Here is a 14473-nt window from a genome sequence, read left to right on the forward strand (position 1 = left end):
GTTTATCAAATGAAGTTTGAGATTTTTGTCTTGCCCTAGTCAGAATGGCAAGGACCATCAAAACAACTACCAACAAATACTGTTGCTGCTATTGGGAACTGGTTCAGCCACTCGAAATCAGTGTGGAGAGTTCTTAAAAAGCTAAAAATAAATCTACCATATGACTCAGGAATACCACTCCCTGGCATGTGTTCAAATGACTCAACGTCTTATTCCAGAGATACTAGTTCAGCCATGTTTATTTCTGCTCTAGTAAAATATCTAGAAAATAAAAACCACCTAAATTGTCATTCATCCAATGAATGGATAATGAAAAGATGGTATATTTGCACTGTGGAAAACTATTCAGTTGTTAATAAAAATGAAATCACAAACTTTCCATATCAATAGGTAAAATTAGAGAAGATTGTATTAAATGAGCTGACACAAAGCTGGAAAGACATATGTCATGTGCTTTATCTCATCTGAGGTTCTTAGCTCCAAATATTAAGATGTGAGTAGATAATCTGGATTTCTCATTTTCTAATGTGTAAAATCTGTGGCTTGAGCAAAGTTATGATGCATGAGAGATGAACACTTGGCTCACAGTTGGTGCCACTGCTTTAGAAGGGGTTGAAGGTATACATGAAATATCAATGTACTTTGTTTACACTTGTGTCTTACGCTCAAGATATTTCATTATTATAAACAAACATTCCGATCTACAAAAGTTGAAAATTCCCGAAGCACTTCAAGCAATATTCTAATCAGTTCTTTCATATTTTAACTTCTAAAATTATTTTCTATACTTTCTTAATACCTAATAAGTGATTGATTAATTTCGAGAAATACATCTTTGAGCAGTTCCATACTGGTTTAATTATTATAGTTTTATGCTACATTTTAGTGTGCTATGATATACATTTTGCTTAATTTTTCTACATTTTCTCTCAGTATCAAAATGAAAAAGATGACTATAGATCCATAATTATCCTACATTAACAATCTCCTATAATTTTATAGAAATAAACTTTCCCCCACAGTACTGAAACAATGAAACTAGGACTTGGGAGGCTATAGCACGAGAGGAACAAGTTCCGTGTTAATCTGAGATATAACTCTGCCTCAGAAAGAAGCCAAAAAACACTACTTTCTGATTATACTTTTCAGGCAGAGTTAGGAACTCTTTTCAACTGATACATGTAATATTCATTTTAACTCACTATTGGCTTCACCTAAATTTGTCTTAAATTGTATTGCTTGGTATAATAGTTACTTTTTTTCCTTTAGAAAGCTTTTATGCCTACCCTTTCAAGTGTTATTAATAATCCTGAGCCTCAAGGGAGTTATCTTTACTAACTCTAATAACCAGTCATGTTCTTTTGCTTGGTGAATCTTATAGAACTGTATGTAGTTAAAGCTTATTCTAGCGAGGGAAACCATATTATCCACATCTGTTGTAAATGAGAAACAAACCCTAGAGTATGTAGACAATATATTCATGGTCTCATAATGAATCAGTTGCTATGGGAACTGATCAAGATATATTTCTTACATGATATTAGCTTTTTCAGTTAGATTCTTATTAGATTGCAAGCTCCTTAAAAGCAGCAAGCACCCAGGTCTACACAGTTTTTGTACCACTCATATATACACTGTTATAATTTATGGTTGCTAGATACTTTGTCAATATGAGTAGACACTGCCTACAAATTAAAATGAGATACATACTTAGGGCCATTTCCTTTCAGCTGCCCATTAATAACTGCATAGAAAGCACCATCTAGTGGTTGGTGTATGGTGGGTGTTACAATGACTTGGCTTTTTTGGTGTTCCTCCACCCCCCCCCCAAGAATAACAAAGTCCTATTTTAAAAAATAACCTATTTGGCATAAACATATTATAACTTAAAACTTTAATCAAATTCATACAAAATTTTTATGATTCTTAAATTAAAAAATATTTAATTTTATTTTATGTCCATTGTTGTGATTCCCAGGAACTGGAGATTCAGATAGTTGTTAATTGCCACGTTGGGTCTGGGAATTGAACCTGGGTCCTCTGGAATGGCAACCAGTGTTCTTAACCAGTGAGGCATTACTCTAGCCCTATATTCTTAAATGTTTTAAGGGGTTTTTCTTTCTAAAGTGCATTTCATGTTGGCTGATAATAAACTTTAATATGATGAATGATTAATTTGAGAAACATTGGATATAATGAATGCTACAAGTATATAAAATATTTGCTTATACACATTATTTAAGATTTAGGGATTTTTGGCTTATGCTCTAAGATCAAGAATCGACAAATGGGATCTCATAAAACTGCAAAGCTTCTGTAAGGCAAAGGACACTGTGGTTAGGACAAAACGGCAACCAACAGATTGGGAAAAGATCTTTACCAATCCTACAACAGATAGAGGCCTTATATCCAAAATATACAAAGAACTCAAGAAGTTAGACCGCAGGGAAACAAATAACCCTATTAAAAAATGGGGTTCAGAGCTAAACAAAGAATTCACAGCTGAGGAATGCCGAATGGCTGAGAAACACCTAAAGAAATGTTCAACATCTTTAGTCATAAGGGAAATGCAAATCAAAACAACCCTGAGATTTCACCTCACACCAGTGAGAATGGCTAAGATCAAAAACTCAGGGGACAACAGATGCTGGCGAGGATGTGGAGAAAGAGGAACACTCCTCCATTGTTGGTGGGATTGCAGACTGGTACAACCATTCTGGAAATCAGTCTGGAGGATCCTCAGAAAATTGGACATTGAACTGCCTGAGGATCCAGCTATACCTCTCTTGGGCATATACCCAAAAGATGCCCCAACATATAAAAAAGACACGTGCTCCACTATGTACATTGCAGCCTTATTTATAATAGCCAGAAGCTGGAAAGAACCCAGATGCCCTTCAACAGAGGAATGGATACAGAAAATGTGGTACATCTACACAATGGAATATTACTCAGCTATCAAAAACAATGAGTTTATGAAATTCGTAGGCAAATGGTTGGAACTGGAAAATATCATCCTGAGTGAGCTAACCCAATCACAGAAAGACATACATGGTATGCACTCATTGATAAGTGGCTATTAGCCCAAATGCTTGAATTACCCTAGATGCCTAGAACAAATGAAACTCAAGACGGATGATCAAAATGTGAATGCTTCACTCCTTCTTTAAAAGGGGAACAAGAATACCCTTGGCAGGGAAGAGAGAGGCAAAGATTAAAACAGAGACTGAAGGAACACCCATTCAGAGCCTGCCCCACATGTGGCCCATACATATACAGCCACCCAATTAGACAAGATGGATGAAGCAAAGAAGTGCAGACCGACAGGAGCCGGATGTAGATCGCTCCTGAGAGACACAGCCAGAATACAGCAAATACAGAGGCGAATGCCAGCAGCAAACCACTGAACTGAGAATAGGTCCCCCGTTGAAGGAATCAGAGAAAGAACTGGAAGAGCTTGAAGGGGCTCGAGACCCCATATGTACAACAATGCCAAGCAACCAGAGCTTCCAGGGACTAAGCCACTACCTAAAGACTATACATGGACTGACCCTGGACTCTGACCTCATAGGTAGCAATGAATATCCTAGTAAGAGCACCAGTGGAAGGGGAAGCCCTGGGTCCTGCTAAGACTGAACCCCCAGTGAACTAGACTGGGGGGGGAGGGTGGCAATGGGGGGAGGGTTGGGAGGGGAACACCCATAAGGAAGGGGAGGGGGGAGGGGGATGTTTGCCTGGATACCGGGAAAGAGAATAACACTCGAAATGTATATAAGAAATACTCAAGTTAATAAAAAAAATAAAATGTAAAAAAAAAAAGAAGTTAGCAAATTTGCTTTTTATGAAATTACTCCTAAATTAGAAAAATCACTGGAAATCAGGCTGGGGAAATGGCATGTCTTCAGTGTCAAGGGAAGAATAAGTTGGAAAGAGCCTTTGATAGCTAGTTAAGACATTATTTATCACTGCAATAGGAGATAATTAATAAGGAAGAGTAATTTCTGAATTTCTCTCTTTGAGAGCAATTACAAGAGCCATTATCTTGCTAGGAATTTTACTAGGAATTTCCTGTTACTGGGCCATTGTGAAAATGTAACAAATGACTCAGGAAAAAATATGTTTTTCTTCCATCACTGTGTAAACGGGGAATGCTGACAACAGAGGACTGTGGGCCCAACACAACTGTGTGCCTAATTGTGTTCCGTAACTGTCAGTAAGTTGCCGTGTGGCATGAACTATTCCTTTATCTTGTTTTCCAACAATATAGGAGATTTTGGAAGCATGTGTTTATGAATATTAAGCCTTCATGTAATTAAAAAATCATTTCCCAAGCACTAAAAAAAAAGATTTAGGGATTTTTGATTGTTAGATATTGAGAAGTGTAAATACATGTGTAATGGTAGTTCAAATTGTTTTTAATTTTATTAATAAAATTCTATTAGTTTTCTTTGCATGATTTTTGGGATCGTAATCTCTATTCAGAGGAAGATTTATTACAAATGTCTGAAAATGCAAAAGATGTCATTTTTTAATTTATAACAAAATCTCCTCTGAATATATTCCTACTTAAAACATAGATATACTTCCCAATGTCTAATATATTATATTAGTATTCATTGTAGATAAGCATTTATCTACAATTGTCCTTCTATTAATTATGTAATTGAGTGTATACAATATGTACAGTCTAATTCAGATATTATGACTGTTGACTATTATCTCAAGAATTAGTGAATGTGTGGCTTCTAAATTTTGTAAATTCATAGTTTAGAATCAAGAATTCATCTTTACATAAGTCAGAATTTCATATTTTAAGTTAACCTCTGTTCCTAAAGTTAGTGTTTTATATGAGTTTATTTACATTTATATCTTTTGCCTAACAAGTCTTATTGCCTTCAATAATAACCCTTCTCATTTGATGACTGACTGTGTCTCAATAAACCTATTATGTAGTTTAAAATGTTATGCTGAAAACAACACGATCTATGTCCCTGTGTATACTAGCAATGACTGCATAACTCTCTAGTTTGCTTCCTATTACTGTGCTAAAGTCCATGACCCAAAGCAACTTGGAGAGGACAGTGGTTGTTTTGCTTTTGTGCTCCAATCACTGCCAATCAGTCCATTACTGAGGGAAGTCAGAGCAGCAAGTCAAGGCAGGAACCTGGAGGCAGGAACTGAAATAGAGGTCATGGAGGAGTGATGCTTATTAGTTTGTTCTTCTGGCTTGCTCAGCTTGCTTTCGTATGCCATTCATGACCACCTGTCCAGACATGACATATCTTAAAGTGGTCTGGGCCCTCCCAAATAAATCACTTTGGGGGGAAATGCTCCATAGGGGTCATTTTCTCAATTGAGTTTCCCAACACAAAAACACATGTTAAGTTCAAGTGTTAGAGTGTGCTTTTACTGGAACATACTCTTTTATAATGAGGAAAACAGGTTTCAACAGGATGGTGGCTTCTAGTTTGAGCTGAAGGTAAATGAAAAAGATTCAGGGAGATTCTCCAGTAATAACTAGAGGAAGAAAAATATGGAAGACAAGGTAGGAGGCTAGTTTACTTGTTAAACCACAGGTGCTGAAGATGAAACATTGACTAACAACGTTTTATATTTTCCTTGTTCAGTAGTTAGTTTGACAAAATGTGTTCGGCTTTCTCGTACATGCATATTGTGTTGTTTGCATACGTGATTGTAATTCCCGTTGGGTTGTTTTTTCCCTAAGCATTTCATCTCTACAGTAGTGTGTGGTTTAGGATGTTAGAATGTCACTTACTATCTTCCCACTCTCTATGTGTTTTTATAATAGAGAATGATACTTTTCTGGCTCCAGAACATTACTCCCTAGTGTGGTTGAATTCAGAGCCTCCAGCCTTTGTGTGAAGCTTGGAATGGTTAAGAATTGAGCTATTAGTGATGAAAGAGCAGGAGCAAAGGAAAATACAACATTAGATGCTTTATGATCCACTTGTGAATGCGGAGAAGTAAGCTGACATCAAGTGGCAGCTATTCTTGGCTAGTTTCCAAGGTCATGCGCTGCTAGACTGATAGGTGATTCATTACAAATGATCTTAGAAGAAAAAAAAAGGTGTTCTTACAACCTGGACAAGTGACTAACCATATCAACCAGGATGTCTTATGACTTTTCCTTTCATTTTAGCATGTTTAAAAAGATATTTCTCAGCTGGACATGGTAGCACACACCTTTAATTCCAGCACTCCAGAGGCAGAGGCAGGGATAGGGGCAGGGAAGGGGCAGGAGAGGGGAAGGGGCAAGGATAGAGGTAGAGGCATTTCTGTGAGTGCAAGTCCAGCCTGGTCTACATACTGAATTCCTGGATGACCAGGGCTAGATAGAGAGACTCTTGTCTTAAGAAAAGAAAAACAAAAACACAAACAAAACCAAAACGATGTATTTCTCAGCATGTAAATGAGCTATCTACCAAATCCAGCAATTTGGTTTTTATCCCTGAAACTCACAAAGTAGATGGGAGAGCCAGACTGTTTTATGTTATTTTCCCAACATCACACATATTCTACAACTTGTGTGCAACACACACACACACACACACACACACACACACACACACACACACACAGAGTAAATAAATGTAAAATATGAAGAGATATTTATTAGCTTAAAATTATAAAACTTTTATTTGCTTATTGTGAGAAGTTGAAAAGGAAATCATACAATAAGAAAGATCTTAAATATAAAAAGCCATTGTCATTTGTATATACCCTTTCATGTTTGAATTGCTGCTTTAAGTTGATTTCTATGTCAGAGAGTAGCTGTTAAGTTTATATTTAATGACTTTGCCTTTTCCTCTTATAGGCCTGCCATGGGTGTTCTTCTGGATCAAAATGTGACTGCAGTGGTATAAAAGGAGAAAAGGTAAATTCTGAATTTACAAATCTAAACAAATACTGTTCATAAATTAATTGTTCAAACTAGACTTCTATCAGTGCCCGAATAAATAAAATAGATTCTACTGCATTGATTAATTTAGGGTGGGAACTTATAAAAATTAGACTGTGTCAGGATCAACAAACGTCTCTATAAAATATTATATGACAAATATTTTAGGCTTAGTACATATAAGTTTACATTCTATTTTCTGCTGGGGATTGGATTCAGGGCCTTGTACAATCTGAGCAAGCAGTCTACAACTATACCACATTCCTAGTCCTTCAAAAAAAAACCACAAAAATAGCATCAAGAAAGCCACAGAAGCTATTAAAAAGTGACCAAAAATTCTTAGGGTGCACCTTAGAAAAGGACAAGGGAATGGGCAGGGAACAGGGAGCAGAGATTGGTGAATCTAAAGAAAATTAAATATGGATAAAAGTCCTTTCTAAACACCTATTACTTTGCAAGCAAATCATTTTGTTCTGTCTTGTTTTGTTTTGTATAGGGTCTCCTTTGTAGCCCTGGCTGGCTTGGAGCTCACTATGTAGACCAGACTGGACTTGAACTCACACAGAACAACATGCCTCTGCCTCCCGAGTGCTGAGATTAAAGATGTGAGCCACCATACCCAGCCTTACAGGAAAATAATAATAATAATAATAATAATAATAATAATAATAATAATGTTATTATTATTATTATTTTTCTAGCTCTTGGTCTAGACAAAGTACACCTCAGATGACATATAACTTGGTGACTTTTTTCTTCTATTGCCTTATTTGTCTGTGTGTCAGTAACTGACATCAAATTAGAAATTTAAAACAAGATAATGAATTATAGACAAGAGAATTATACTATGAGAAAGGGATCTTACATTACTCTTTCCTTTTTGTAACTCAATAAATATTTTTAATGAATAAACAACTATTACTAATTATATATGAAGTTAGAGACCATATCTTTAGTGAATTTTCCAATTAGATATAGAAGCATTCCTTAGTGTTGTAAAAGATGCTTAAAAGTCCTGGAGCCAATAATTTCATTTATTTATTTCATAGAATCTTATTTACCAGTCCCATTCTGTCATGTAACACACTACCCCCTTAAAGAACACATCTTAAGAGTGATTAAATGCTGTTCTAGATAAGACCTGTGTGAGTAGCATTTTTAGGGGAGTAGCTTTGCAACAAGAATTCTTTCTAAAGTGTTAAATTATTGAAAACTATTCATTTGAGAGCACAGAGGAGGGAAGAAAGTGAAATAGATTGTCCTTTAAGGAAAAGGAAGCACACTTGGAGAATTTACATGTATGTAGTTATTATTGCTTATATTTCTCAGTCTGTAAGATGGGTAAATCCTTACCAAGAGTCATGGTTATGGTCACAATGACCTAGAGAAAATGGTTCAAGGCTCCAGAGTGGCTGGAAAAGAAGGAAGACGTAGTAAAGTAGAAGACAGCACACAGTGGAGAACAAAAAATAAAGTTGAAGATCCCATTCAAATTCTCAGTTAAGTTTTGATTTTATATGATGTATAGAGGGAAATTCACAGAATCTAATAAAAAGAAGTAGTAGAAGCTTAAGATAACTGGGAATAGATTAACTGTTGTCTGATGAAAGGATAAAACTCCATTTAGTCAATCAGTCATGAACTACTTCATACAAAAAAAAATAATGCTCTTTAGAAGAAAGTAAAATAACCTAGTGTCTTGTTCTATTGCCTGTCATATGCAGTATGCAATTAAAGCTTACCAATAATAAAAAGATGAATCAGAGAAAATTATTAAAACAATACAGGTGCTACCTTTTGGAATTTGAAGCAGATAAAGTTAATATATTTATTAATTTAAAGGGAAAACGCATTCACAATCAGTGAGCATATAGTAACCACAGACCACTGGCAAATACATGAAAAAGAAAAATGAAATTCGAAAAAGAAAAAGCAATTTATCCAGGGAGTATGATAGCAAAACTGTTGGCTTGGAGCTGGTTACAAATGCACATTTCCAGGATCCACACCTAATTTACCCCATCTCATTCTGGTAATGGTGGAAAATAATTGGTTTTGACAAGCCCTCCAAGTGGCTCTGTTACAAGCTGGAGTTTTGGATCTATATATTTCCTTTTGACAGTAGCTAAAATTCTTCTAATTATATTGTGGCAACTTTCTCATTGTGGTTCAGAATTATAAAGACAAAATAAGAATTATGGAAAGAAGATGTCGAGCTCTCTGCTCCCAGACCCCGTGGGAAAGAGACCTCTCTGCCTGGTCAGGTGGGCACTCCTGAGGCTGCATAAGCTCCCGGAAGGGGCCGCACAGGTCTTCCTGGTTGCTGCCGCTGCAAAGAGTCCGTGGGCAGCACCCCGCGAGCGAACTTAAGCCTCGGGACCACAGGTAAGACCAACTTTTCTGCTGCAAGAAAGCTGCCTGGTGAACTCAAGACACAGGCCCACAGGAACAGCTGAAGACCTGTAGAGAGGAAAAACTACACGCCCGAAAGCAGAACACTCTGTCCCCATAACTGACTGAAAGAGAGGAAAACAGGTCTACAGCACTCCTGACACACAGGCTTATAGGACAGTCTAGCCACTGTCAGAAATAGCAGAACAAAGTAACACTAGAGATAATCTGATGGCGAGAGGCAAGCGCAGGAACCCAAGCAACAGAAACCAAGACTACATGCCATCATCGGAGCCCAATTCTCCCACCAAAACAAACATGGAATATCCAAACACACCAGAAAAGCAAGATCTAGTTTCAAAATCATATTTGATCATGATGCTGGAGGACTTCAAGAAAGACATGAAGAACTCCCTTAGGGAAACACAGGAAAACATTAATAAACAAGTAGAAGCCTACAGAGAGGAATCGCAAAAATCCCTGAAAGAATTCCAGGAAAACACAATCAAACAGTTGAAGGAATTAAAAATGGAAATAGAAGCAATCAAGAAAGAACACATGGAAACAACCCTGGATATAGAAAACCAAAAGAAGAGACAAGGAGCTGTAGATACAAGCTTCACCAACAGAATACAAGAGATGGAAGAGAGAATCTCAGGAGCAGAAGATTCCATAGAAATCATTGACTCAACTGTCAAAGATAATGTAAAGCGGAAAAAGCTACTGGTCCAAAACATACAGGAAATCCAGGACTCAATGAGAAGATCAAACCTAAGGATAATAGGTATAGAAGAGAGTGAAGACTCCCAGCTCAAAGGACCAGTAAATATCTTCAACAAAATCATAGAAGAAAACTTCCCTAACCTAAAAAAAGAGATACCCATAGACATACAAGAAGCCTACAGAACTCCAAATAGATTGGACCAGAAAAGAAACACCTCCCATCACATAATAGTCAAAACACCAAACGCACAAAATAAAGAAAGAATATTAAAAGCAGTAAGGGAAAAAGGTCAAGTAACATATAAAGGGAGACCTATCAGAATCACACCAGACTTCTCGCCAGAAACTATGAAGGCCAGAAGATCCTGGACTGATGTCATACAGACCCTAAGAGAACACAAATGCCAGCCCAGGTTACTGTATCCTGCAAAACTCTCAATTAACATTGATGGAGAAACAAAGATATTCCATGACAAAACCAAATTTACACAATATCTTTCTACAAATCCAGCACTACAAAGGATAATAAATGGTAAAGCCCAACCTAAGGAGGCAAGTTATACCCTAGAAGAAGCAAGAAACTAATCGTCTTGGCAACAAAACAAAGAGAATGAAAGCACACAAACATAACCTCACATCCAAATATGAATATAACGGGAAGCAATAATCACTATTCCTTAATATCTCTCAACATCAATGGCCTCAACTCCCCAATAAAAGAAATAGATTAACAAACTGGATACGAACAAGGACCATGCATTCTGCTGCCTACAGGAAACACACCTCAGAGACAAAGACAGACACTACCTCAGAGTGAAAGGCTGGAAAACAACTTTCCAAGCAAATGGTCAGAAGAAGCAAGCTGGAGTAGCCATTCTAATATCAAATAAAATCAATTTCCAACTAAAAGTCATCAAAAAAGATAAGGAAGGACACTTCATATTCGTCAAAGGAAAAATCCACCAAGATGAACTCTCAATCCTAAATATCTATGCCCCAAATACAAGGGCACCTACATACGTAAAAGAAACCTTACTAAAGCTCAAAACACACATTGCACCTCACACAATAATAGTGGGAGATTTCAACACCCCACTCTCATCAATGGACAGAACATGGAAACAGAAAATAAACAGTGATGTCGACAGACTAAGAGAAGTTATGAGCCAAAGGGACTTAACGGATATTTATAGAACATTCTATCCTAAAGCAAAAGGATATACCTTCTTCTCAGCTCCTCATGGTACTTCCTCCAAAATTGACCATATAATTGGTCAAAAAACGGGCCTCAACAGGTACAGAAAGATAGAAATAATCCCATGCGTGCTATCGGACCACCACGGCCTAAAACTGGTCTTCAATAACAATAAGGGAAGAATGCCCACATATACGTGGAAATTGAACAATGCTCTACTCAATGATAACCTGGTCAAGGAAGAAATAAAGAAAGAAATTAAAAACTTTTTAGAATTTAATGAAAATGAAGGTACAACATACCCAAACTTATGGGGCACAATGAAAGCTGTGCTAAAAGGAAAACTCATAGTGCTGAGTGCCTGCAGAAAGAAACAGGAAAGAGCATATGTCAGCAGCTTGACAGCACACCTAAAAGCTCTAGAACAAAAAGAAGCAAATACACCCAGGAGGAGTAGAAGGCAGGAAATAATCAAACTCAGAGCTGAAATCAACCAAGTAGAAACAAAAAGGACCATAGAAAGAATCAACAGAACCAAAAGTTGGTTCTTTGAGAAAATCAACAAGATAGATAAACCCTTAGCCAGACTAACAAGAGGACACAGAGAGTGCGTCCAAATTAACAAAATCAGAAATGAAAAGGGAGACATAACTACAGATTCAGAGGAAATTCAAAAAATCATCAGATCTTACTATAAAAACCTATATTCAACAAAACATGAAAATCTGCAGGAAATGGACAATTTCCTAGACAGATACCAGGTACCGAAGTTAAATCAGGAAGAGATAAACCAGTTAAACAACCCCATAACTCCTAAGGAAATAGAAGCAGTCATTAAAGTTCTCCCAACCAAAAAGAGCCCAGGTCCAGACGGGTTTAGTGCAGAATTCTATCAAACCTTCATAGAAGACCTCATACCAATATTATCCAAATTATTCCACAAAATTGAAACAGATGGATCACTACTGAATACCTTCTACGAAGCCACAATTACTCTTATACCTAAACCACACAAAGACACAACAAAGAAAGAGAACTTCAGACCAATTTCCCTTATGAATATCGACGCAAAAATACTCAACAAAATTCTGGCAAACCGAATTGAAGAGCACATCAAAACAATCATTCACCATGATCAAGTAGGCTTCATCCCAGGCATGCAGGGATGGTTTAATATACGGAAAACCATCAACGTGATCCATTATATAAACAAACTGAGAGAACAGAACCACATGATCATTTCATTAGATGCTGAGAAAGCATTTGACAAAATTCAACACCCCTTCATGATAAAAGTCCTGGAAAGAATAGGAATTCAAGGCCCATACCTAAACATAGTAAAAGCCATATACAGCAAACCAGTTGCTAACATTAAACTAAATGGAGAGAAACTTGAAGCAATCCCACTAAAATCAGGGAGTAGACAAGGCTGCCCACTCTCTCCCTACTTATTCAATATAGTTCTGGAAGTTCTAGCCAGAGCAATCAGACAACAAAAGGAGATTAAGGGGATACAGATCAGAAAAGAAGTGGTCAAAATATCACTATTTGCAGATGACATGATAGTATATTTAAGTGATCCCAAAAGTTCCACCAGAGAACTACTAAAGCTGATAAACAACTTCAGCAAAGTGGGTGGGTATAAAATTAACTCAAATAAATCAGTTGCCTTCCTCTATACAAAAGAGAAACAAGCCGAGAAAGAAATTAGGGAAACGACACCCTTCATAATAGACCCAAATAATATAAAGTACCTCGGTGTGACTTTAACCAAGCAAGTAAAAGATCTGTACAATAAGAACTTCAAGACACTGAGGAAAGAAATTGAAGAAGACCTCAGAAGATGGAAAGATCTCCCATGCTCATGGATTGGCAGGATTAATATAGTAAAAATGGCCATTTTACCAAAAGCAATCTACAGATTCAATGCAATCCCCATCAAAATACCAATCCAATTCTTCAAAGAGTTAGACAGAACAATTTGCAAATTCATCTGGAATAACAAAAAACCCAGGATAGCTAAAGCTATCCTCAACAATAAAAGGACTTCAGGGGGAATCACTATCCCTGAACTCAAGCAGTATTACAGAGCAATAGTGATAAAAACTGCATGGTATTGGTACAGAGACAGACAGATAGACCAATGGAATAGAATTGAAGACCCAGAAATGAACCCACACACCTATGGTCACTTGATTTTTGACAAAGGAGCCAAAACCATCCAATGGAAAAAAGATAGCATTTTCAGCAAATGGTGCTGGTTCAACTGGAGGGCAACATGTAGAAGAATGCAGATCGATCCATGCTTATCACCCTGTACAAAGCTTAAGTCGAAGTGGATCAAGGACCTCCACATCAAACCAGACACACTCAAACTAATAGAAGAAAAACTAGGGAAGCATCTGGAACACATGGGCACTGGAAAAAATTTCCTGAACAAAACACCAATGGCTTATGCTCTAAGATCAAGAATCGACAAATGGGATCTCATAAAACTGCAAAGCTTCTGTAAGGCAAAGGACACTGTGGTTAGGACAAAACGGCAACCAACAGATTGGGAAAAGATCTTTACCAACCCTACAACAGATAGAGGCCTTATATCCAAAATATACAAAGAACTCAAGAAGTTAGACCGCAGGGAAACAAATAACCCTATTAAAAAATGGGGTTCAGAGCTAAACAAAGAATTCACAGCTGAGGAATGCCGAATGGCTGAGAAACACCTAAAGAAATGTTCAACATCTTTAGTCATAAGGGAAATGCAAATCAAAACAACCCTGAGATTTCACCTCACACCAGTGCGATTGGCTAAGATCAAAAACTCAGGTGACAGCAGATGCTGGCGAGGTTGTGGAGAAAGAGGAACACTCCTCCATTGTTGGTGGGATTGCAGACTGGTAAAACCATTCTGGAAATCAGTCTGGAGGTTCCTCAGAAAATTGGACATTGAACTGCCTGAGGATCCAGCTATACCTCTCTTGGGCATATACCCAAAAGATGCCTCAACATATAAAAGAGACACGTGCTCCACTATGTTCATCGCAGCCTTATTTATAATAGCCAGAAAATGGAAAGAACCCAGATGCCCTTCAACAGAGGAATGGATACAGAAAATGTGGTACATCTACACAATGGAATACTACTCAGCTATCAAAAACAACGAGTTTATGAAATTCGTAGGCAAATGGTTGGAACTGGAAAATATCATCCTGAGTGAACTAACCCAATCACAGAAAGACATACAT

General features: G+C 37.2%; 1 protein-coding gene across 3 annotated transcripts in view; it reads left to right on the forward strand.

The window, feature by feature from the left end:
- Positions 1-14473, forward strand: part of Col4a5 (collagen type IV alpha 5 chain) — a 203964-nt gene that overhangs the window by 70573 nt on the left and 118918 nt on the right. For all 3 annotated transcript variants that reach the window (XM_006257313.3, XM_063280126.1, NM_001426996.1), the window contains exon 2: positions 6836-6895. In XM_006257313.3, coding sequence (XP_006257375.1) covers positions 6836-6895 — 60 coding nt within the window. The remainder of the gene's footprint in view (positions 1-6835; positions 6896-14473) is intronic.

Source organism: Rattus norvegicus, chromosome X (assembly GCF_036323735.1).
Source record: "Rattus norvegicus strain BN/NHsdMcwi chromosome X, GRCr8, whole genome shotgun sequence".
Lineage (NCBI taxonomy): Eukaryota > Metazoa > Chordata > Mammalia > Rodentia > Muridae > Rattus > Rattus norvegicus.